This window comes from Zootoca vivipara, chromosome 8 (genome assembly GCF_965207765.1).
Source record: "Zootoca vivipara chromosome 8, rZooViv2.hap1.1, whole genome shotgun sequence".
Classification (NCBI taxonomy): domain Eukaryota; kingdom Metazoa; phylum Chordata; class Lepidosauria; order Squamata; family Lacertidae; genus Zootoca; species Zootoca vivipara.
Genome location: NC_142591.1, coordinates 62,240,678 through 62,267,523, shown reverse-complemented (window position 1 = coordinate 62,267,523; position 26,846 = coordinate 62,240,678). Strand labels below are relative to the sequence as shown.

Below are 26,846 nucleotides of genomic sequence, written 5' to 3'. Positions count from 1 at the left end.
AAAGATGCAGGAGGAAATGGTCAACAGTAGGACCCACAAAGGGGAGGAGGGAAGTCCAGGAGATTCTTTGGAATCTTATTTTTATGTTGTATGTTGGATATATAATTGTAAAACTTTAATCTGAAAACCAAATAAATAAAATCAATAAATAATGAAATTGTTAAGGTCCGTCCCCCCCCAAAAAACGCCAAAAAACCCCCACAGTTTTGCCTCGGACATCAATCCTGCCTTTGAAATCCTGAGAGAATCTGGACGTATGGCAGCCCTATATTTTTAGGACCCACCTAATTTCTGTGTTTGTGTTTTAAACAGTGTTGAGCATTGTGTTTTAATTGTTGGCACCTGCCCTGGGATCTTACAGCAAAGGAAGGGTAAATAATAGTAACAATAATGATAAATATAAATACTTTCAGTTTTGGTAAGTTAGACAGAAAGATAGCTTAAAAACAGTTCTTCTGATTTCCACTTGATCAAAGGCAAATTGTAACCTGACAGATGCAAAGAAAACCTTCCCCAAACCAATTGTTAATCTGGTCACAGTCCTATTTTGCAGCAGAAGTGACTCATAGCAGCTCATCTCCAGGAGCGAAGTAATGGGATTTATACGCCACATTTCTTCCCATTTCTTCCTCTCCCCAGACACTCCACTATAAATACACAGGGCTTTCACTCCCTGCCTTTTGCCTGTTCTGCCTCGGTGGCACAACAACAAGGCATCAGCCAAACATGTTTTTGTAAGGGTATGTTTTGTATTCAAGTCCCAGCCTTCAAAAATAAAAGGGGTGGGGGGGTGGGGTGGGGGACAAAGAGCAGATTTAAAGGCATTTTTAATCCACGTATTACTGTTTCTTGTTCTTTCTCCCGGTGACATAACATGAACAACTAGGATCCCTGCTCGATTAAGAAACTGGATCTTCTAAGGTTCTTAATTGCTCAGGGAGCAGATAGAAGGATTTCCTTTGCAGACTGAAATATACTCGGAGTCTAAAGTGAATTTCATGCTCTTTATTCAGCTTGTAGTAGCAATAGAGGAAGAAGAGAAGAATCGCTCTTTCCCAAAAAACGTCTGCTTATATACTGTACATTATTTACACAATGGGCCTTGCGTGCTTGGCTACTTCAGGGCTGCACCTGGGGGCCAATCAGGTTGCGAATTGACTTCTGCCAGCAGCCTGATTGGCGGCTCCTGCAGGCCAATCACGTTGCTGATTCACTTCCACCTGGAGCTGGATTGGGTGGCTCCTGCGGACCAATCAGACTGCTGCATTCTGGATCCTATTGTTCTAGGATTCAGCTCAGTACATAACACAGACATTTAAGACCAGGTATGGCAACACACTCAGTGATGTTACAAATGAGTAATAAAATTAATAAGGGATAAAAAAGGATATACATTACTTTGTTTTATTACCATGGGGGGGGGGCTCTCTGAACAAGGCAATGGCAGAGTTTTATTCCCTGCTTGAGTTCAGGTTTTTGCTATTTTCAACAAATACTCACTGGGTGTTCACCGACCACAGTGTTTGTCCATTCGTTCTCTCTTTCTCTCAAACCCCCTCACAACGTACTTGGTTACCCTGGATACCAAAGATGAATGATTTATCCAGGGACCCAGTTCAGAAATTCTCCTCAAGTAAAAAACACCAACTAACCAAGGCCTCTATGGCTTTGGAGAGTCTTGTTTTCCCAAGGAAGAGATCTAACATTCTTTGTTGATCTGCCTCTAAGTTGCACTGCAGAAGTCTGCTCCTGCACAACAAGATCTACATTTGTTTCCAGGGCACCCTTGGGAAACAGCAAGCTGAGTGTCCAGAAAAGTGTGCACAGTGTTTGATCTTGCAAACACTGGGTGTGGGTGTGTTGCATCGTTAAAGACCTTGGGTACCATTGGGTCCTGCTACTCAACTTGACCTAGGCAGTCAATACAGTATTAGGAACATAGGGAATTGCTTGATACAGAGTCAAACCAGTGGTCCATCTAGCTTCAGATTGTCTGCTGCACGGACTGGCAGTAGATCTCAGACAGGGGTCTTTCCCAGCCCCATTCTGGGAATGTCATGGATTGAAGGCAGGCACTTTTGCGGGTGGCATTGTGGTCTAAACCACTGAGGCTCTTGGGCTTGCCTATCAGAAAGTCGGCGGTTCAAATCCCTGCGATGGGGTGAGCTCCCGTTGCTCTGTCCCAGCGCCTGCCAACCCAGCAGTTCAAAAGCACGCCAGTGCAAGTAGATAAATAGTTATCGCTGCGGTGGGAAAGTAAATAGCATTTCCGTGCGCTCTGGTTTCAGTCATGGTGTTCCATTGCGCCAGAAGCGGTTTAGTCATGCTGGCCACATGACCCAGAAAGCTGTCTGTGGACAAACACCAGCTCTCAGCCCGAAAGCGAGATGACCGCCACAACCCCAAAGTTGCCTTTGACTGGACTTAACCATCCAGGGGTCCTTTACCTTTATCTTTTTTCTACCTTACTTTTGCATGCAGTGCATGTGCTCTACCACTGAAAAGCAGAAATGGCAACCAATCCAGTTTTCTAGGAGTTGAATGTTTGGAATATCAACCTGAAGTTGCCAACCATATCCTTTGACATTCCAATGTAATTTCAGATACTTGCTGAATTACATCAAAGGTTCATCTCTAGCCACGTCGGACGTTCGGCTTCTGAAAAAACATTTGAAAACTTACTCCCGATTTGTTTGTCAACTAAGCCGATCGAGTACCAAGGTTCCACTGTATTATGAAGGTACGGGTGATAGACAGATAGACAGTGTTGCTGAAGAACAAGAATAAAACTTCCTCCTACTTTTTTTGTGGAGTCCATTGCCTTCAGTATGGATAGATTGAGGTCTTCCAAAGCAGACAGCACATTTTCATACTCTCCCAAGTGTTGGGAAAAATACTCTAAAAGAAACAAATTCACAGCACAAGCAAAGGAAGAAAGATCAAGGAATTATTCTCATTCATATATACTGTATTGGAATCAAATACATAGAGAGATAGAACAAGAAGCATAAGGATCTAAACTCCGGTAGAAGGCTCCTTCCCATTAGAATGGGGGGTTAGTTTGCTAACAGCCTGATGCTTTATGACACACAGTGCAGCTTCTGGCTATGCTGTGCTGTATTCTAACTTCTATGTACGCAACCAAGAGCTTGCACAAGGGAAGGTACAATAGATTATTGAAGCAAAGGGGACATGAAAAGGAAAGCAGCAGTAAAAATGGGCAAAAATGTAAAGAAAGGACATGAACCTCCTCGAGTAAGAATGTCAGATGCTAACACCAGCCCTAGCAAGCGGCTCTTGAGATGGTACTGTAGAACCCTCTTTGCGTAGATACATTACATACACACACACTTCAGAAACTGTGACAAAAGGAAATATCCACGGGGTGAACATCATTCCAGGGCTTCTTGTAAGGCGTCCAAAATACCTCACACAATATCGCATGACCCTCACCTTTCTATCAACTATCAAAGGAAGATGTAAGGAGGCTCACAAAGCATAGGAAATCACAGACAGCTTCCCTAGGGAGTCTCCCCCTCAAATTTTGGGGGGGGGGATCTTGGCAGAGAATCTACACATTAAACAATCCAGTGTTGGGGGAGTGGGGAGACTGGAGAAAGGGGGCAGGATCACTTAAAGGCAGCATTTGCCTTATTTTCCCCTCCCCAAGCAAAAGAGGGATACATTTTAAGTTAATGTCCTAGAGAGGGGGAGAAGAAATTTAGATTAAAAGACATACAAGAGGTGCATGTAATTCTGCACATTTATCTAGTCTCATTAGTGGTAATGGTTTATTGATTACCTTCCCTGGGAGTTCTGCACAGCTGCATTTTGCATAATTAGCTGGTGTGATCAAAAAGGAGCCACTCTGGCTACAGAGCTCTTTTGTTTAACTCCACCTGCCCATGACACACCCAGAACCGAAGAGCTTGGGAGTTAAAAATTAACTTACCGAAAAGTTCTTCTGTGTCAAGGTTGCTGTAAAAACAAGAACATCATAAAAGGAGTGTTATAATTGCTATTTTGTGCATCCTGCTGCTGTTTAAATGTTAAGCCCAATCACCCTGGAGACTACATTTATTTATATAAACAATTTATACTATTTCATATACTGTAGTAAAAAATCTCTAAGTAGTTTACTTGAAACAATTTTTTTAAAAAACAAGCAAAACCTTTCCATAAAATTACTTAAAAATTTGATTTAAAGAAAACAGGACATCGCAAACAAAACTGTGCCAATAAAATAAAAATTACAAGTCAATGAGAGCTTGGTCATTACTGTATTCCCTTGAATTACCTACGGGAGGGCATTACAGAGGGCAAGGTCTCCTTCCATGTTGTCTCCTTGGGATACCTTAAAAATTGGCTTGGTCCAGACTGGGGAAGGTGGCCCCAAGTTCTACAGGCCTTAAACATTAAACCACAAAACCCTGAACTTGACTTGGTACCTAATAGGCAGCCAATGCAGATCTTTCAAAATTGGCATAATCGGTGTAAAGCTGGGTGTCCCACTTTGCATCCTAAGCAGCTACCACTTCCGAACGAAGCACAAGGGTAGCTCCACAAACAATGCACTACAGTAGTCTAATTGGGAGACTACCACTGTATGGACCACTATGGCAAGGCTAATGGAAAGCTCACCACTTCTGAGGTGTTCCATGCAACAGCAAGGTCATCCAGAAGTTATTTAACCCTCTGCACTTTGCTGGCACGTTTGAGTGTGTCATATTTTATAAGCAGTAACCTGCCTTGTTGCCTGGAAAAGTTCAGTGAGCCAGTGCAGACATCGGAGCATCAAGTATAAATATCATGATTGGTAGCTGGGCTTTTAAGTGGAGGGTGGGAATTTTTCCGGAGCCAGTACTTCAATCCTGCCATTTGGAGATGCAAGGATTCCATTCTGCATGGAAGTTGCGTTATCTGACCCATAAGTCTGTTCTCTCCGAATTGGGATGTAGCTCAGATGTTCTCCGTGCCTTCATAACAAAAGCACAAAATGGAATTCACTACAGAATGGAGCAGTTGTGAATAACAAATCACGATGACAATAATTGGCATCGTTTCCCTCAACAGATCCATCCACAAACCTGGAACACAATATGCTTCCTTGCGCAAGAGAATTATTCAAGTCAGAGAATGGCTGTGCAGCTGGTAACACAGGCACCAGATCAGTTTATTCAACTCTCTGAATGGTGCTTATAAGAGCCGTCAGCAACTCACAATATGCTGTTGTGAGGAACATAAAGGGCAAACTCTTGAACAGGGATTATATAGTTGTGGGGTATTATAAACTTGTAGACCAAGCACCAGATTTTGTTGGGCCCTGTCGGCATAAGGCTTGGCAGGCCCTGGAGGAGGAATAGGAAGAAATGGGGACTAAATGGTGGGAACCTGGGTAGGAGGAAGAGAAGGCATCTCTCCTCTTTCTGTCCCAACTCGTCACTTTAGAAGGGGGAGCAGGGATGCTGTCTCTCCCTCTGACCTTCCTGCGGAGAGGAGAGTTTCACTGGAAGCTGAGGAAGGCTGAAGAGGAAGCAGCAGTGACTAAACAGGAGAGCATTGTCACCAAGAAGCGGGTGCCGCCTTTATAGATAAGAGCAACCCCCCCTCCCAACATAGAATGCACCTGCTATCTCAGCATTCCTGCAACATGAGAGAGTGAGCATGCCAAGCCTCATCTTTAGATCTTGGCAGGAGGAGTGGGGAAACTTGTTGGGACATCCTTGTCATTTCCAGCCAGTTCTAAACCTCTTCCCCTGCTCCCAAACTGACTCCTAAGCATCATGTCTGCTGGTTAGCCTGTACCAATACTTGCTGAATAAAGATCTCTTTCTTACTTCCAAGTAAGTGTATTTTTTTTTTTTTAGTAGGAGTTGGAACGCTATGCAACTTCAAGGGGACCTTGCATGGTTCACATTGCCACCTCCATCTCACCCCCACCCCCTTAGTTTATAAATGTAAAAATAGAGCATGTGATATAGTTGTTGTTTCCATTCGTACATATTAAGATGGTACCCGTGAATCAATAAATTTTCCACTAAGACAAATTCACTTGTCCCCACCCCCAACTATACACCAAATATTAAACGCATCGGTGTGCCCTTGCCTGTGTCCTATTTGCATTCAACATACAGCTGTACATGGAAAGATACCCCCTGAAGATGCTATGCTTAATGTGAGTATGTACGTCAACACTGCATGCAGGGTCAGCAACAGCCCCGCTTTCCTCTCCATGCATTTGCTATGTGAGTCCTGATCCCCACCACATAGATATGTGATAGCTCAAGCAGTGGGGAAATCAGGAGTTCCTGGGTTCCAAGTTGACAGGGAACCTCGGAGATGGACCAAGTTATGGGTTTCAGTACCATGGTTAGTGATCCTGCAGCTGAGGCAGAACATACAAGTTGCCTCAGCGGTGAGCTGGACCAGCAACTGTCCTATATCTATGGCTTGAGCTAGGTGTTAATTGACTAGAGGCCTCAGCCCATTCCTGCTGTTATCAGGCAAGTTAAAGGTCCGGAACATTCTTCTGTAGCCATTGGCTTGTTCTAGGCTCCAGGGTTTTGAGCTGTAGGGATGTCTCCTGATCCTCAGAGTCTGCCAGCAGAAGTGTGGCAGTGAGGAATAGAGGAGTGGAGGAAACAAAGAATGATTGTCAGCTGCCATATTTCAATCAGCTATCACACAATGATATTCCTGAGAGTTCAGGAATGAGAATGCAACCTTTTCTCTTTTTTTACAAGTTTTTGGCATCTCCTCATTTTGTAGCGTTGCTGAATGCTCCCGTCTTTTCCCCTGACACCATTTCCCCGAGGATCCCATTATTAAAACAATTCCTAGGCAGCTGCAGGAGCAAGAACATTTGCTTCTGTAATGAGGTTTTTCAAATTGCACTCTCGCTATCTAATAACTGTTAGGAGAACGCTTCCTCAACAGAAGTCTAAGTTCAAAACGATTTAAATGACGATTATTCCGGTGTTTTAGAAAAAACTGACAGCCTAAAAATGTGCCCACATGAAGCACCCAAATTTATAGTTCGGTCCTTCCTAACAAGCCCTACAGCAGGACCTTTGAAACAAGTGGCAAGTACTTGGAGAAAGTACAGTAGGTGTGTGTGAATGTTTGACCAAAAGGGGGATAAATTTCCAGAGACTGATAGCAATGATATTCCTGCTTTAGGAAATGTTTGACCTAGGTTACTGAGGAGGCATATGAAATGTCCCTGGGGAGGAGTGAGATTGCTTCCAGATTGTCGGTATTTTGCAGGGGAAATTCAAGCACAAATTGGAACTTGAGGTTATGCGATTAAAGCATACTTGCAACAAATAGATTTTGCTTTTCTTTTTAGTGGGTTTTTTGCTGTTAGGAAAGTGATAGGGAAACACACTGAAAAGTGTGAGATGGACCAATGATTAATGGGAAGCTGTGTAAACACTACACCAGCAAATCACAATGAATGATAATTTATCATAAAGTCTCTCCAAACAAGTCAGAATTGGTGTTCAATAAGGATCGTATATAGTCCAGCGCAATGTGGGGCTCATACGCATAAACCTGAGATTAAGAGTCATGCTGTACTTAACTGAGCTACTCCAGCAGTGCTGTCAAGCATTGCTATTCTGTAGGCATGCTGGAACCTCCCTGGACCCAAACTGATTTGATACTGGCTTCACCCTTGTCAATCACAACTCTTCTGGAACACATCTTAAAAACTGTCCACTTGAGCACATCCTTTGCCTGGAGGATCTATGCTACCTCTCCTAAATTATGGGCCTCATGCATCCCCCCAGCAAATAAAAGGATGCCTTGCACTATGGAAGATGCTGAAACTAAGAATTATTCATTATTCATCATTCATTCATTCAATGTTTACCTTATTTTCTACCTCCACAAATAATTTTTTCAAAGTTGCTTGCAAGTAAAAAAGCCAGCATGAAAACAACAATGATCCAACTATTACATAACCAATCATCAGGCTGAAAGCAAAACGCAAGAACACAAAGAGCAGCATATATTGATGAAGAGGTGTATTCAAATTTTCCTTCTGGCCAGTATTACACACAATTTAACACCACTAGCTGGTGATGTTTGGATCAATATTATCGAGTCGGATATATCCAAAATGTTTGCAGAAGTTTCAACTTCAAAACTGTAATAAAGAAAACAACATTAATATGTTTTTTACCTGACATATGGATATTATGGAACCAAACCTTTATAATGAGCAAGAGGATGGTGGATTCCAAAAGGAAATATTAATGCAGAAATAAAAAATGTACAGTGAAGTAATAGACATTATAATAGAACATTTGAAGTTCTTAGTAAAAGTTGTTGATACTGCTATAATGCTTTTGTTTTGTTTTTATGAGATGGCATTCAATTTCGTTGTACTATGTACAATGACAATAAGTATCTATCTATCTATTAAGAATCAATGCATTAAGAAGCAACAGAATTAAAAGCTTGTTTAGCTAAAATTTAATGCTTGTTTTCGTTTTATGCATTTGCTCTTACTCGTTTAGCTTGAATTGTCTAAGAAAAATTTCGACTAGAAGCTTTTCTTGCCAGTACCAGCTCTAGGTTTTGAAGGGCAAGACACCTCCCATAGAGACTCTGTACCTGCTACAGGGGCGGGCAGCCTACGGCAGGCTGGGTGGTGCAGTGCAGCTGCTCCCACCCGTCGCACTGGAAAACGGGGCGGGGCACCGGAGGGATCCGTCGCACCACGGCGCCAGGGCACCGGATATGCTTAAGACGGCCCTGCTGAATCCACAACCCCAGTCTGCCATAGTGCTATCGCACCTGGAAACTAGTCGAGACACCTGGGTATGCTTTTTGTAATTTGCTCTTTGGGCAGTGACATCACAATGTGAAGACTATGGCTCATGTCACTGCTTTTAAGACGTACACATTTAACTTTTGGATGGAGATACTATGAACTGAATGCATTTGCTTGTAACAAATTCCAGGGAGCCGGAGCCAACTATGGATTTACATGCTGCCGTTTATAAGATGATGCCGTTTGCAACAAAGCGGAAGCAGAAGCAGCCTATCATCAGGCTGACTGGCTGGTTACGGTTAAAACACACACAATTGAAACGTAACATTATAGAACAAGTCCTCCTTTCTTTATCTATCTTTAGAACCCTGGCATTCTCCCGCCTGTTATCCTAATGAGCACTTAAGCCAACACAACAGGAAAAACAACAACGATAAGCTTTGGATTTAACATTTCTGGGAATTCAGGCAACAAGCTATTAACAAATAATAAAAAAAGTGGGGGACTACATACAGCTATTATCACATTGCTCTCAGAGTCTGGGGAAAACCCAAGATCCTTAAAGCAGAAGTGCTGAACGGTTCATCTGCGAAGACCCTAACATTACCTCTAGATCTAGCTGAAAGGCTATTAAACAGACCTTGGGGAGCTCTTACAGCTTAATGCATGCCTGAGGCCACCTGGCACATTCTGCCAGAGGCATCCAGCCTCCTTCTCTAGCAGTTTACAGGTGTGCTAAATGAACACATATTGGGGCATATGGGCAGTGCCGGATTCACGTATAAGCTAAACAAGCTATAGCTTAGGGTCCCAGTCCCTTGTGGGCCCCAAAAAAATTTAAAGGGAAAAAAACTGGATGTACATTTCCAAAACGTAAGATTAAAAAACAAATAAAATAAAACCTACACACAGCAACAGTGTTTTGTGTTGTGTAGGCTCCTATTTGTTATGTGCAAATGGCTTTCAACACCTATTAGGTCCATAAATTACCATATAGCATATATTCAACACAAAAAAACAGCGACAATTTGTTGTTGACAAAGGACAGCTGGACATATAAAGGGCCCCATTACCTTCAGTAGCTTAGGGTCTCATCAAACCTAAATCCGGCCCTGCATATGGGTATTAAATGGAATATCTGTAGATAGGTCATGTGCGAATCTAAGGGGCCATCCACATTTATGCTTGCCCAGTGGAAACTGCTGTTTACTGCTAAAATGGAACGGAAGTATGTCGGGTTTTCTGCAGTTTGTTCCAATTGAGCGGGAAACAGCGGGTTTTCCTGGGGAAATGGAAAACCACTCAGATCCATGCCTAGAAAGCACGGGACAAGCAGAAGTGTGGGTGACCCCCCAAACAAGAGAGCTTGGATTACGTGGAGACTGCTGTCCAGTTATACAGCTGTATGCACAAGTGCTCCCCGCTGACTTTCTAATGAATGTGTGCCAGTTGGAAGTACAGTGGTACCTCGGTTTATGAACACAATTGGTTCCGGAAGTCTGTTCATAAACTGAAGCGTTCATAAACTGAAGCGAACTTTCCCATTGAAAGTAATGGAAAGTGGATTAATCCGTTCCAGACGGGTCCGCGGAGTACTTAAACTGAAATGTTCATAAACTGAAGCATGGGTGTAATTGGTTCCGGAAGTCTGTTCATAAACTGAAGCGTTCATAAACCTAAGTGAACTTTCCCATTGAAAGTAATGGAAAATGAATTAATCCATTCCAGATGGGTCCGCGGCGTTCATAAACCGAAAATTCATAAACCGAGGTGTTCATAAACCGAGGTTCCACTGTAGGCTAGCCATTTGCAATTCATCATCAAAAGAAAAAGTGGATACATAAAATTCACACATTCTCTCAAATTTCAGCAGTGCTCTGCACAACACTAAAATTTAGCACCCCCCCTGCCCCTCACACTCTGTTCTACACCATTGTTTTGGCGTCCCTTGCCGTGGGGCACCCTGTGCGACCACACTGGTCACGTAACCCTAAAATTGACTCTGGTGTAAGGGTGCACATTTTAAAACAATGCCCATAATTTGGACAGAGATACAATACACCTCGCCATAGTGGAGCAGCATACCCTCCAACATTTCTCCAATGAAATAGGGATATCTAATTCAATAATAGTAATTTTACTATTTATACCCTAGCCATGACATATAAAAACACAATAAAACATTAAAAAGCTTCCCTACACTGGGCTGTCTTCAGATGGCTTGGGGTCACATTTTACTATTTATACTCTCCAACGTTCCTCTGATGAAAATAGGGATGCCCTACCATACCTGTCAACATTTCTCCACTGAAAATTGGGATGTTCCGGGATCAAATCTCGAACTGGGATGCCTTCTGTAAATCTGGGACTGTCCCTGGAAAATAGGGACACTTTGAGGGTCTGGGGCAGAGTGACCAGGTGACCTGTGGTCCACCCAATAACTGGTGATGAGAAACTTCAAAGCCCCATGCGTCCCTTCTTTATCCTCAAACCAGATTTGGACCAGATAGAGCACTTCAAACAGAGGGCTGTTCCCCTAGAGCAGGGGTGGCCAACTCCCAAGAGGCTGTGATCTACCGGCAGTGATCTACCCCCTTTGGGGGGTTCAGGTCAAAGTTGTTGAGCTTTTTTAGGGAGGAGGAGAGCACCGTTTTTTGGGGTGCAGGGCTAAAATGTTGAGCTTTTTTAAGGGAGCCAAAGTTGTTGAGCTTCTTTGGGGGAGTCAGTGATCTACCACAGTCTAGTGATCTATCAATAGATCATGATCTACCTGTTGGACGTGCCTGCCCTAGAGAAAAACCTGTTGGCATGATGAGACTACAGTGACACCTCCCCCTCTCCCATTCATTTTATGCGCAGGGCTATGGTGTGGTGATTGAAGTGTCAAAACTCCTCGCCATGTGTAGAGAGGACCCGTTCTGTGAGTTTACAAACTACAGTAGTCCTTTCCTTTCATTTTTTCTGATAGGGTACAAACAGTCCCCCGCTGTTTCACAAAGGAATGATGGGGTGGGGAGGTTCAAGGCCACAGCTGGCGTTAATCAGAGTAATCAGTAAAGCTTGGTAAAGGTAGCTGCAGATTTGATGCAAGGCCTGCATACAACAGCTGAGCCCAGAGCCTCTAATTGTAATTTTGAATCATCTTAAAGTGGAATTTTGAGCCCTGTTCCAGCAAATGGCAGAGCGGAACTTGAGGGTCGATCTTCCGATTTGCATATTCTTCGCTTTCACCGGGCTACAGATAAGATATACCAGCAGAGCAGCTCTTAAAGCTCAGAATAGACTTCTGCAGCAGCTGTAAATATTAAGTAGGCAATTATTTCTTTTAGCTCATGATTGACCATGTTCTCCTCTGAACTGTAACGCAGATATTCAAGGTGAAATAGTGCAATTGGCATGACTTTCCCAGTAACTGCATCACAACTTATTGTGGTATAAATAATGCTGTGTTCTAAATTGCAACCCACTCTGGGACCTTAGAGTGACGGGTGGATATTAAATCGAAGGAATAATGTAAGAATGCAGTTTCTGGGGAAATCATATACACCAATGCAAGGCAGAGGAGCCAAGCCAGAAGAAAAGGGAACAAACCTGGTTGGCTCCAGAAAGAAAATGATATACAGAATCAATGTACACAGGTTAATACATTAGCAGGGTTTTAAGAATACTTGTAATTTTATTATGAATGGACAATAAGTAATTCAAATGGTTAAAATTTTACAATGGACATGTAGTATCTTGATATACAATGGAACCAAGGAAGGGAATTGGGAGGAAGTCAATTTGTTCTGTTTGGATTATTTTTATTGTTGTTTGTTTTATTTTTGTTACTATTGGAAAATTAATAAAATGCTGTATTAAAAAATGCTTCCTAATATTAATGACACAGCCCAGTTCTATGCATGTTTACCCAGCAGCAAACCCCACAGCGTTCAAGGGGACTTTCCCCAAGTAAGTATACAGGGCTGCGGCTCTTTGCAATTACTGGTCCAAATGATGTATTATCATTTGCATTTAACAAACTGGAAATCAAGAATGACTAATAGCAACTCACTGAGACAATGGCTATGATGGCACTTGAACTCACATCTCCTAGGCTCAGGATCAACATCCTATCCAGAAACACTGGCCTTTCTAATCAAAGACACCAAGGATCAACCTGGAGATGTGTGACATACTAAGCACTGAGCTATGGTCATGCCTCTTTTCAAGCAGATGTAGAATAAGGATGGGGAAGTTGTAATATTCTTAAGTGGGTCCCTAGTCACATGGCTGCACACCTTCCATGCACCACAGAGGACTCCAAGAGAACAGCAGAATGCCTGCTTTATGAAACTGGAACTACCTCTGAGGCCAGCTTACATAGAACAGGCAGAGGGCTGAAACACAAATAACATACAGTGTAATGGTGCTCTACCATTGAGCTATGATGAGCCTTCCTTCTCAAAAGAGGCAAAATAAATAATATATTTATACCCCGCCCATCTGGCTGGGTTTCTCCAGCCACTCTGGGCGGCTCCCAACAGAATAATAATAATAATAATAATAATAATAGTAAGCGATAAAACACCAAACATTAAAAACTTCCCTAAACAGGGCTGTCTTCAGATGTCTTCTAAACGTCAAATAGTTGTTTATTTCTTTGATATCTGATGGGAGGGCGTTTCACAGGGTGGGTGCCACTACCAAGAAGGCCCTCTGCCTGGTTCCCTGTAACCTCACTTCTCGCAGTAAGGGAACCGCCAGAAGGCCCTCAGAGCTGGACCTCAGTGTCCGGGCAGAACGATGGGGGTGGAAAAAACCCAGAAACTGGGAGTTACAAGGGAGATGAATTACCCATTTATTGTTATTTTTGTAGCATCTTGTTTAGAAACACAGAATGCAGGCCATGGGCACCAATCTGGGTATATAGACTGGTGTTCTATGGCATTTCGTATGCTATTTGTAAAGCTGCAGTTTTGCCAGGAAAATTCATATTGCACAACCATACTGCCTTCCTAAAGGCTGACCATATGACTTTTCAGTAACGTTACCCACTCTGTATTGTGCGTGTCGATGGTGTGAAACAGCTCATGCAGTTCCTCTCTGCTCAGGATTCCGTCAGCGAAGTAAGCTTTGAATTCATCAAAGGACAGTTTGCCATCATCTGAAATCAAAGACGCAGAAGGAAAATTGGTTGCACAGATGGCTGGTTTTTCCCTTTAATCAAATTGATTCTAGGAAGGTGTTTCTGTAAACAAGAAGTTTTCTCATTTTTAATCTCTGCATAGAGCTGAGCTCTAATACTGAAGGAAAAGAACCAAGAGAGCTAACAAAATCATTGATCAATAGATAAGCACAACAGCAGGCTACTTCATGTCTTTCCTTAGGGAAACACTTTGTAAAAGATCCAAGCATCAGCGTTCGGTATCTCGGTGGCATCAGAAAGAAGGCAGAAGTATAGGGAGCCTGAGGCTGGAAGTGAAATGTGGGTGTTTAAAAAGCAATATATCAAAGTTAGCCCAAAACTGGAGATTTTTGTTTGAGGATACACCCACTTCATGTCAATCCAGCCAAGACTAGTGATGAATCTTGGTGAAATGTTTTACCCAAAGCTTCAAACTTGTTAACATGTGTCATCACCAAGGGCCGATCTTCTCAAGTCTGGAACCCCCACCACTCCAGTAATATTTGAATGGTGCCAATTCTCATGTACAACTATTTCCAGGACAATGCAGAGCTGGTGCGTGAACTTCTCACCCGACATGCTGCTATTCCCACAAGATTTAAATGGGGCCTGAGCACAGGAAAGCAGAAACCCCACCTGTAACGGGAGGGGAGGATATGAACCTGGTGTGCGCTGGGCCATCAGTCCATCCTCGCCACCAGAATCCGGTCAACCGAAACTTCTGGACCTGGCTTGCCAAATTGTTATAAGAAAAAAAACTGCTCCTTTTCCCTTATGGGGTATCCAAGAGCCCGTATAGTGTCCTTATCCTGTTTCATAACAGAACTACACATAAAAAAGGTTATGTGAGAAAGAAGAAAACCCTTTTGGTCTGTCGCTACAGGAAGTGTGCCACAAAGCTGCTATTATTCGAAGGAGTGTGGTCATACTGGTTCAAACTTTGCTGGGAATGTCTAAGCATGCCAGAGTTGCAGAACATGGTTGCCGATTACTCCACATTAGACTCCAGATATCTCCCAATGTGTGCTGCTTCTTCATGATTTTTAACCGAACAACTTCGGTTTCCTGCACAATTGTGCAAAACAATGGATTGCTTTTTGGAGGTTATATGCAAGGTTGAAGGTGTGTCCAGCCCTGTGGTTCCTACATGATTACAAGTTAAAAACCAACCCAAAGGGGTGCTGATTTCCGAGTAGGCTGCTGTTTAAACAACAGAGCCCAAACTGCACACAGTCAAGCACAGTATCTTCCTAAGCTTGCTTGTAGCAATGCAAGATATGAAGAGATATAAAATTACACACCAGTATTAAGCACAGTAACATAGCTAAGGGATCAAAAACCACGAGGAGCAACTAAATAAAATGGCACAATACTTTGCCTGATACTTTTGCTTTCTCTTATTTTCTTTTTTCGACAGAACGGTCTTAAACATCAAATTCAGAATCTAAATGTGCCTGTCATTTGGCATCAAATGTGAAACACTGACTGAATGCCAAGAATAAATTTGCCTTGATAAATAAGTGATTTTGTAAGTAGCTTGACTTCTACATCCTCCAGGCAACAAGTTCACTCAAATCTTAACATACTACTACTACATGCCACCCCTTTGAGTTATGTGAGATTCCAGGGGTACCAGGCATGCTTTACACAGGGTCTGTGGTTCCTTTTGGACAATTAGGCACAGCAAAGACTACAGTGCCTTTCTGATATATGGTTTGATTTACACACACACACACACACACACACACACACACACACACACACAACCTGAAGCCTCCAATGGAGAAAGTTCAGTACATCAATATCCCAAAGAGGATTCTGTCCCTCTCATTTGCATAGCACTGCTTCCAAGAACCAAAACCAGCTTCACACTGAGAGCCAGTGTGGTATAGTGGTTAAGAGCCGTAGACTCGTAATCTGGGGAACCGGGTTCACGTCTCTGCTCTTCCACATGCAGCTGCTGGGTGAACTTGGGCTAGTCACACTTCTTTGAAGTCTCTCAGCCTCACTCACCTCACAGAGTGTTTGTTGTGGGGGAGGAAGGGAAAGGAGAATGTTAGCCGCTTTGAGACTCCTTCGGGTAGTGATAAAGCGGGATATCAAATCCAAGCTCCTCCTCCTCCTCCTCCTCCTCCTCCTCCTCCTCCTCCTCCTCCTCCTCCTCCTCCCCCCAGCACATTGCTTCTTAATGCCAAACTCGATTTAGGAAGATTGCCTAGGTTAATTAACTTTTCATATATGCTAATCCCAGGGGATTAACAGTGGCTAACACGCATCTTAAATACACATGAGTCTGGCTATTACTTCCAAGGAAATTAGTTTTAGCACCACCAAACCTTAATTAAAACCCAGCTCTAAATTTATCAGGAATTTAGGAATTATTGCACCCCCAGATTCATAACAATATCATAATGCTGGATCAAACATTATATGCAAAACCATGGGAAAACATAGGAAAATGGGCTTCTTAGGAAAACACAGAAATTTACAGCCATTCTTAATGAAGGAGAGAGGTTTAGAGAAGATATTAGTAAATGGAACCTGGTAATACAATGAAGTTAACTCTTTATTCAAGGAAGCTGAAACAGCGCAGGTCTAGTGATCCTAGAATCCTCTTCCCAGTAAGTCTTGCTGCAATGAGGTAAAGTCCTAACTTGGAAGTCGAATGGAATCTGTTCCAGAAGTCCATTCGACTTCCGATTGGCTGCAGGAAGCCGCGTCAGACATTTGGCTTCCAAAAATAGTTCGAAAACCGGAACAGTCACTTCCGGGTTTGCACGTTCAGGAGCCAAAACGTTCAAGAACTAAGGTACAACTGTAGTTGCAAGGATGGAAGGTCCCCTCCTTCCCACCGCTCTCTAATACAGTGGTACCTCTACTTACGAATTTAATGTGTTCCGAATGCACATTCGTAAGTCATAAAAAGTTGAATCCCATAGGAATGCATTGGAAGAAAAAATCCGTAAGTCGAAGCAACCCTATCTAAAAATTCCTAAGTAGAAAAAATCCTATCTAAACCACATCCAAGATGGCAGACGGAGCTCCGTTCGTAAGTAGAAACATTCGTAAGTAGAGTTATTCGTAAGTAGAGGTACCACTGTACTCCTCTTCTTGAGGGTCTTTCCCAAGCAGTCACAGACTGCATCTGCTCACAACCACTCTCTACTCTGCCTTCTTCTTTGTGTGTTCTAGGAGACCAGGGGAGAGGGGAGCTGGTCGCAGCACCATCTCTGTTTCCTCTGCTTCTGTCTCCGAGTCTGGACTGCTTTATGCCACAGCATCTTCCTGCTCACTAAACCCTGTTACCTCTTCAGCTTCCAACACCTCCTCCTCCCAGTCTGCTCCCTCTTCTCCTTCTGACCACTTATCGTCATTCCACCACCAACCCGCTGGCTCTGAGCCTTCTTCCCCTGAGGGTTCCCCAGCTAGTGCCTCCAACCACTCCTCTGCCTCCAGCCAGTCCGTGGCAATATGTTTGATGACAAGAGTTCAGAAACGGCAGGCGTTAAGTCGAAGGTGAACTGCTTGTTTGGGGAGGCACTTGTCCCTCAATCCCTTCTGACACCATCTATGATGGAAGTGGCAGCCCCTACGATGGTAGTCATCTACAGATTTTTGTAATTCCTGGTGGAAGAAGCTGTTCAAGGCTGCCTAGGCAGGCATGTGGAAGTCAGAGGGGGCATAGTCTCCCTGCCCCAAAAGTGCATCATCAAGCACCAAGGCTGCATAGCCCACAATGTTATTGTCCAAAGAAGGCTGGCAGCTTCTCCACACCAGATTTCCTGGCTCTCTTGTAGAAAAAGTGAAGTAAAAAAATTAACCATCTCTCAACCCTCTTTAGGGCTGTCTCCAGGCTCAAAGTGGCCACAAGGGAATAGCCCTCACTCAACCCAACCTTGAACTAAACACAACACCCAAGTGCCACAAGATGTGTCTTCTTAGAAGGGCTTCAGCTAGTTTCTCTCAAAAACTTTCAAAGTAGAAGAAAGATACCAATTTTCTGTCCTCTGATCTTTCCAAAAGTTCACATCTTGAAGACAAGATGAATCGTGAAATGAAAGCCTTCACTGAAATCCCATTTTCTTCAGATGAAAAGTTAACCAAATGCAGTATCATCCCCCCTGGCAACATATCTTCCGACAAATTATTTCACCCACCTTCCTGATCTCACATACTCTCTTCCTAACGTGTTTCATTAGCATTTTCTCAAGTAGTCATAGAAACCTGTTTTGAGCACTTTGGAGAATAAACTAAACTCTAAAAGGCAATATATATATATTGTTTTATATGAGAATGGTATTTATGTTTGTCAGCTTACCCACCAACAATGTGTTCAATAAAGGAAGATTATATGGACTTTCCCAGCGGGCTGCAGGCTAACACATACTGTAAATCCTAACGACAGGGTGTAAAAGTTTTCCTAGGGAAAATAGGAAACTACCTTACATATTGAAGCAAACCAGTAGCTTGATACCACCTACACTGACTGGCAGCAGCTCTCTTGGATTTCAGGAAGGGGACACTCCTAGCCTTAGCTGGAGAGGCCAGGGATTGAACCTGGGATGCTTTGCACTAACATTTAGCTGCCCAGCTCTTACTTACAGTGAAGGACTTTGGTCCCAAGGCCCAATGGTTCCACCCAGACAGATCCATCATATTGAAACATTTCAATACTTCAACAGAATTAAAGCAAACAAACTCTCTCTTACACTGTACACAATTTGACAAGGGTATTATTAAACCAAGTCCATGCATCAAAACTTTAGATACTCTTTGGGGTAAATATAAACATATATTAAGTTAGGGACTCTCAGGGTGGATTTGATTTAAATCAAACTGATTTAAATCATGATTTAAATCACGATTTAAATCACTAGTCAGTAAGGCTTGATTTAAATCATAGTCGATTTAAATCACATGAAAAACTTAAATACTGTCCACTCCAAACAATCAGAAAAATATTGTTTCTATTCTATTCACTGAACTTCTTGAAACTTAGCACTGAAGGGGTTGTTTCTGTATTCATAGGTTTGTAGAACAATAGGATTAAGGTCTTTTTCTCAACTCTGTTCATGTTATAACATTTTTGCTGTGAAGAAGAGGCATGTGATCTCTGTTGAGTCAAATTCAGTTTTGAGAACTGCAAAAGTAAACCAAGCATCTGTGATAATATCTTGTAGGCAGAGAATCTGCCCAATAATCTTACAAAAACCTCTGGAAGAGCATGACATTGTGAATGGATTAATGGCATTTATTTACCCCCCAAAATAAACATATACAACCTTATTCTACATAATTAAAAAACTAATCTTTATTTCATGATGGAATAACCTTTGGATGGTAATATATTTTCCTCAAAAAGCATTTTATTTTAAAAAATCAGATTTAAATCAAAAAATCGATTTAAATCAAAAAAATCCGATTTAAATAAAAAAAATCCGATTTTTTTGATTTTTTTAAAAAAATCATTGATTTTTATCCACCCTGGGGACTCTCAATTCTGGCATCATTTTCCTATAACGAAAAATGGAGGAAGAGGTTCCATTGGGTAATATTAATTTATGGAAAATGCATGGGATCATAGAACTGAAGGGAAATCTACCAACTGTGTTGGCTCAGAGTATACATCCACTTCAGAAAGACTTGTTGGGGGGATAGTGTTGGGGGTTGGTCACAGTTCTTTTTTGCACCATATAAACTCTCTACACATCATGTATTCTCCGTCAACTATGCTGTGCCTTTCTTCAGTTCTTAATTATTGTCTGCCTTTAGGAATGCAGTTAGAATGAAATGTAAACACTGCACAGATGTTTATTCGCAGGACCCATTCTCTATTTGCAACGCAAGATTTCTGCTTAGATCTTGTTTTGAGCAGGGGGTGGGTAGCAGACCTGGAAGTCAAAACTGAACATATGAGGTTAACACATTAAATCCCTTGGCCCACCCGTCCCAGGACTTTCAACTATAACTACTGGTAGCACTTATCATTAGGTGAATTAAAGCAACTACCCCAGGTTGTGGAAAGATGCTGTCCTATTGCCATAGTTAAAGTACTGGTAAGCATCTTTCTAGAGAGCAATTCTGTTCTCTGCATCTCCCGGTCTGAACTGCTTGCCTTTTCACAGACACAAAATTTGTACATTAGGATCTCCAACCATTAGCACCTGTGGCAACAAATCACTTGTACTTGTCCACCTATTTTACATAACAAAACCAGATCTGTTTTGCACATTTGACCAGTCAAACAGTCCTTCTACTGTCCAGAAAGCAATCTTCCAGTGATGGAAAAACAAGAACAAACCTGTCCTGCCATCAGCGTCCCACAGATGAAACCATCAATGCCACTGTCAATTTCAGAGCACTCTGTAATCCAATGCAGAAAGTCAAACTAAATATCTAAATATCTAACTAAATATCCCAATGGAATCCCTTAGTGCTTTTACACTGCAATTCTCTGAAAATAAAGAAATACTTGGACTTACCATTTTTATCTGCTCTTCTCAGTACCTGCAAAGAAATAAATTCAGGCTTAGTACATTCCAGTATACTGATGGCACCTCTCCCCGAAACTCCTAATGACTGCTTCCAACGGCTTCGTGTAGAGATGAAGGCCCAAAGACCCCCTTGGCAAACTGGACAATAGCTGTTCCAACCCAAATATTATAGTGATTACAATCTCTCAGTAAAGGTAATATTTTTGGAGGTAACGTTTTCTATTGGATAAGGGATGAACGTGTTCCAAAATGCATCCATGCAAAGTGGGGAGTCATTCTCAGTCATGCACAAATTAGCAACTGCATGGAATATGGCTACCAACTTGCAGTGGTGGCCACCAACCAAAGATGGCTTGGGAATATTTTGCTCAAACCTGAAAATAAAAGTGTTGTGTTCTACTGGCTGAGCTATCCCAACAGTATTTAGCACACGACATAATCAACATGCAATTGTATTTACTATTTAGAAGGATCTGACCATTAACAGTGTATGGGATTCAACATTTGATGCTTGTCAAAACCTGGCAACCCGACACAAAACACTATTTTAAAGGCTTGTTTTCCCTCTGCCAGGGTTAGGACAGCAGCCGCTGCCACTGCATGAGATTTGGACCTGATGTAATCTTATACTGTCTTAATTTACCAGCTTCTTGTGCACAGGATTTCCCCCTAGATGCCTGATAAATGTCAGCCATCCCTCCTCTACATGCTTATAATATTAATTAAATTGGCATCTCTGATTGACAAGATGGACTGGTTCTGTTGTGGATTTTGGTCTCATTTTTGTGCTTCTCTATATTCGCTTTGGTTTTGTGTGTTTTTACAATGTTTCCTTTTTACGTAAATAAATTTTTAGATTTAATTTTAATTAAAATTTAATTTTAATTATATTTTTAATTTTAATCTTTTCTTCCAAAAATGCATTTATATTCTTTTGTGTGACCTTTGAGGACCTCTTTGGAGTGGAAAAGTGATCTATATAATTTAATATCGTATCACATATCATATAAGAGACAGCCTATCCAAGTACTAAGAATGCCATTTTCCATGGCAATCAACTGATATTCGAAAGCAGTCTGGTTGTGCAGAAGAAAGTGAACCAATTAGTAGTTTGAAGTTTTTTTATTTCCATTCATATCATGACTTTAGCCACTGAATTTAATGAGCACAACTAACTTAGTTTAACCCACATTTTTATTTATTTATACAAAAGAAAAACATTAATGCATCAGAGGAAAATAGGTAGCATAATTTTGCCTTCTACAAATGATGGCGTGGATTGCATTTTTTACTTTGATTTGCTCTCCCCATTTGACAGGCTAACTTGATTCTCAATCCTACCCACATTTACCTGGGAGTAAACCTCACTCAAATGCAAACAGACTTGCTTCTGAGTTGATACGAATACGGTTAGGATTGTGCGATGAGGTGCCCCCCCCATTTCTTAGTTTTATTTACAAGTGTATCAGAATGCCACTTTCTAAGCTGCCTTATCACCCTGCATACTAAAAACAGTAATAGAAAAAAATCTCCAAGGAAATTATGCATTGAAGATTCCCGCTATGCCCATCGAAGCTATCACAGATCTTTCTTTTTACTACGGGAGTACATATTCGGTAGCAACCTTGAGTAGCAGCAACCGAGCAGCAAAACGTTTTTTTTCACCTCCCCATTTATCCTATCAATTTCGGAGGCGTCAGATACACACAAGATGTGGATGCCTATGAGCCCAGTCTCCAGTGCTTTTTTAAAAAGTGTTTTATTTTTAAACCCTTTAAGTTTTAGTCCGAGGGAGGGGTGTTTAACTGATTCACTTGTGCCATTTCTCAACCCCCCCCCCACATCCAAAAACTAGGAAGGTAACGAGAGACGGGGGGGGGGGGAAGGAGAGAAAAGAAAAGAAAGAATAAACCCTTTGTGTTAAGACACCGCGCCTGCGATTTGCCTCCTGTATGGCTCAATTTGGGGGGGATTATTTACCCCCATGGCATCTAAAACGTTTAGGATCAAGATTTTTTAAAAACCCAAAACCATGTTCCAGCATGGTCCCCTGAGAGCTGCCGGACTCTTGAGATGGGTGGTTCCTAAATTTAATCTAATCTTCATCATCATCATCATCGTTGCGTGATAGACGAACATTCAACAGGTGCAGCTTCCCTCCTCGGTCCGCAGATGCAGCGAGCGGCAGAAGCTTCACCTGTGGATCGTTTGCAGCTCTCGGAGGCGCAGGTAGGAGCCCGGTGGGGAACAGGCGGCCACCCCCCACCCCCTCTTCCCTCCTTGCCCCCTTCCTGGGAAAACTTTCCTAATCGAAAGGCGCCTGCATCCATCCAAATCCGGAAGATGCTGAAGCCTGGGGGGTGGAAAGGGGAGATCACCAACCAACCAAGCGCAATGGCGACAACCCAAAGTGACAGGCGCCCTACTTACGTCGAGAAAGATGGAGAGCCCTTTGGTCATGGTCAAGGCAGCGCGGAATTCTTCGCAGGAATCCGCGGAGGAGGGAGACGTTTCCGCGCTACAATCCGCCGCCGAGCCGTCCATGTTGCCGGCTGCCGCGGCAAAGTGCCGGAGGGCTGGGCTGGGCTGGGCTGGGTGGGAGTGGCAGGCGCTGGCGACTCCGCCCTCCGGGCCAAAGGTCCCTCCCCTCTTGGCCTTTGGGGGCGTCCGAGCCGGATCTCTGTCTCCGCTGCTCCGCCCTCGACGGGCCGATGAGCGAAACGAAGGTGCGCTCTCGCTCGCCGCCGTCGGCTTCCCCTCCTCCTTTGGGGAACTCGGCTGCCTGCTGCTGAATCGCCGCCCAGCGCGTTCTGAAGTCGGCCTAGAATCTTATTCTGTGAAGCAGCCTGCGAACGGCTGCGTTCCTGAGCATGTGCAGAGTGCCTTTTCCTAGTGAGCTGTACACCAGCGGCGCACAATACCGCTGCACGGCGGACGTGGCAGATTTCGGAGGTCTCGCGTTTCCTTAGCAGCTGGGATCATGCTGGCTTTCCAGCCACTTTTAAGGCAGGATTCGCCCACCCAGGCCAGTAGCCTGCTTCCTGCGGCAGCCAATCAGGTGCCTTTGTGAACTCCACAGGTGGGGCTTGAAGGCAGAAATTACTACCGTAGTCGGAGATATACTACCTCCGATCATGGGGGCTCCATATAGACTGTGTTCACATTAGAAGCTTAAAATGTAGCGAGGGCCATTCCCGCCCTGCCCCCCCTGCATTTCAAGCCAAATTTGCATGGTGTGTTCACATCAGCGTGAGAAGGGGCAAGAATGTCTTCCTTCCCCAACTCATGGGATCTTTTTGGTTCTCTCTCCCCTGCAATCCCTCTACCAAAAAAACCTACCCTTGAAGCTGTTGTTGGCATATGTGAGACAGCTGTTAGGGTGTTTACATTGGTGCTAACTCCACATCCAGTTTTGTGTATTGTTCTTGTGCAAGAGTGTGCAAGCTGCCTTGAAATGCCTTGGTTGGTGGAATGATGAAGTGCATCATCATCATCATCAAGGAATTGCTTCATACCTTTACATTTCAGAGCAGAGCCCCAGAACTAACAGATGCTAAGACTCAGGGCATGTACACACAGTGCGATGATGTGTATTCTGTACTGGATGCCGGTGCCTTTTTGAGGTGCTGTGCACACAACATCACCCCTATGTCATCCCTGTCCAACACTGTTTGCTGATCTAAAGTGCATTCCGCTGTAACGATTGCAATCCATTTTGTGTATGTTGTTGTTGGCACCTGTCTGTCTCAAGAGACAAAGGAGTGTGCCACCAGAGGTGAAGTCAAACAGCTGTATTTTTACCGAAGTGATCTCCCTGGGGCGCAAGCCTGGGCAGTGTGTATGGAGGTCCTGGGCTGCCCAGTCAACAAGACCCCCTTCTTGGCCTCGCTGGTGTGGTCCAAAGGACAGCAGAGCAATCAATACATTTTGCACAGCTTGGCTGCAGGAGTTGCCTGAAGGAGGCATACAAGACACCATCCAACTGTCTTAGGGACTCAACTCTGGATTTGTGTAGGGTTTACTCCTTAGCCTTTTCTTCTCCCGAAACTATATAGTATATGGTACTTGCTACATGCATGTGCACACAGAACGTGCTTTCTCAGGTCACCTCCACAAAATAGACAAAATAGGAAGCAGGGCAGTAACTTAGCTGCCTCTGCATATCCTCTGCATATCAGTATATCAACACACCAGTTTCCGGCCCCTCTCTTTTGAAAGACTGCAGAAAAAAAATATTTCTAAAAAAGAGGTCTCCAGAAACACTAATGGAGGGGAATAGAGAACACCATTGCACAGTGTGAAAGCATCCCCACCTGTGTTCCCAGGCAATATGGAGAGTAGCTGCCACTTTGGGTGACATTATCACTGTGGCGCAGTGGGTCAGTGCATCTGGCTGTTAACCGGAAGGTTGGTGGTTTGAGCCCCACCAGGGATGGCTGTGAACAGGATCCCTCCATTGCAGGTAGGATCAGATGTGTTAGCATTTCACTCCTCCGTTGCTAGATATGTGGTTGTTATATCACATTACAGGTAGGTAGCCATGTTGGTCTGCCGTTGTCGAAGCAAAATAAAATTCCTTCCAGTAGCACCTTAGAGACCAACTAAGTTTGTCATTGGTATGAGCTTTCATCGAAGTTTGTCATTGGTATAAGCTTTCGTGTACACGAAAGATCATACCAATGACAAACTTAGTTGGTCTCTACTGCTACTGGAAGGAATTTTTTTATTTTGTTGTATCACATGTCTATGTTTAGTTTCCAGACTTGGAAACTGTGAGAATGAAAGCTAGTCTTATCTCTTCCACTCTGTTGTACTGTTGTACTGTTGTACTTTACTTTCTCTGTGTGTCTCTTGGAAAAGAAGGAGGGGAGTCACCATGATTGCTTTGTGCTGTATAATGTATACAGTATTGGTTAATAAATACAGTGGTACCTCGGGTTACGCTGTGGGGACCCAGGTGGCGCTGTGGTTAAACCACTGAGCCTAGGGCTTGCTGATCAGAAGGTCGGCGGTTCGAATCCCTGTGACGGGGTGAGCTCCCGTTGCTTGGTCCCAGCTCCTGCCAACCTAGCAGTTCGAAAGCATGTCAAAATGCAAGTAGATAAATAGGAACCGCTACAGCGGGAAGGTAAACGGCGTTTCCATGTGCTGCTCTGGTTCACCAGAAGCGGCTTTGTCATGCTGGCCACATGACCTGGAAGCTATAGGCCGGCTCCCTCGGCCAATAATGCGAGATGAGCGCGCAACCCCAGAGTCGGTCACGACTGGACCTAATGGTCAGGGGTCCCTTTACCTTTACCTTACCTTTACCTCGGGTTACAGACGCTTCAGGTTACAGACTCTCCTAACCCAGAAATAGTACCTCAGGTTAAGAACTTTGCTTCAGGATGAGAACAGAAATTGTGCTCCGGCGGCGCAGCGGCAGTGGGAGGCCCTATTAGATAAAGTGGTACCTCAGGTTAAGAACAGTTTCAGGTTAAGAACAGACCTCCGGAACGAATTAAGTTCTTAACCCGAGGTACCACTGTACTTAGAACGCACACACCAAGCTCCACTTCGTTTCTGCTATACTCTGCTGAGTTGAGCAATTGAGTGTGCACATAGACTTCTGTTATGTGTCGCTGGAAGTGTGCCGGGACTAGAGATTTATGTGCTTCATCAGGAAGACGCAGGAGAGGTTTGTCTCACCCCGGGGGCTGCGTGGACCCCTAGGCGTTATTCCGACAAGATGAACCTCAGACTCCCTTCCAACTCTACTACCATTCTGTGAGTCTACGATCATGAGACTCATTGCAAACAAAAGAGACTCTGTGTACAAAAGTGCACTGTGCAAAAATGGACCCCTGTGTGTTTCAAAGGCTATATATGTGTACACAGCCTTAGGCTGCAAACCTTACAAACTAGGGAGTAAATGCCATTGAAGTACTCAGCGGGACAAACCTGTTTAGGATTGCTCCATTAACCTTGGCACAGATTGTGCGACACGTCTCTTTATCTACACAAAATAAATCTATTGCCTATCATCTACAAAGGCAAAGGATAGGAGGGATTAAAGAGGGTTTCCTGCTGGAAATTTTTGTTCCGGCCAACTAAAAACACATGCAGCACAGCAAGGCTTGAAACAAATGCTCAAGGAGCAAAGGAAAATGAGAGAGGCCTCGCTGTGTCATCAAGATTAAATTTTAAGTGGTAGAAAAGCTCATCTTTGACTGGATGTTGTGAACAGTGCCATCAAATAGGATGCCCAGATACTGTACAAAGGTGGACTACAGTCCTGAATCATTTACAACTAACATGGCAAAGAGAATTTTCTCACCCCGCATGGCAAGCTGCAAACTGCCCAAACAACTCATATTAGTATCATTGCTGAAGTCTTTGCCATCGGTGTACCTTGTGCTTTAAAGGG

General features: G+C 43.4%; 1 protein-coding gene across 3 annotated transcripts in view; it reads right to left on the bottom strand.

The window, feature by feature from the left end:
• Window positions 1-23,463, bottom strand: part of NECAB1 (N-terminal EF-hand calcium binding protein 1) — a 43,848-nt gene extending 20,385 nt beyond the window's left edge. The window contains exons 1-6 of one of the 3 annotated variants that reach the window (XM_088675690.1): window positions 22,871-23,404; window positions 20,429-20,453; window positions 13,817-13,925; window positions 11,070-11,153; window positions 3,953-3,978; window positions 2,801-2,898 (exon numbers count right to left, since the gene is read on the bottom strand). In XM_088675690.1, the coding sequence (XP_088531816.1) occupies window positions 2,801-2,898; window positions 3,953-3,978; window positions 11,070-11,153; window positions 13,817-13,925; window positions 20,429-20,453; window positions 22,871-22,984 (456 nt within the window). In that variant the 5' untranslated portion in view covers window positions 22,985-23,404. Of the gene's footprint in view, window positions 1-2,800; window positions 2,899-3,952; window positions 3,979-11,069; window positions 11,154-13,816; window positions 13,926-20,428; window positions 20,454-22,870 lie in introns of all 3 variants that reach the window. The other 2 variants (XM_060277714.2, XM_035126011.3) reach the window with 2 other exon arrangements.
• Window positions 23,464-26,846: the final 3,383 nt, after the last annotated feature.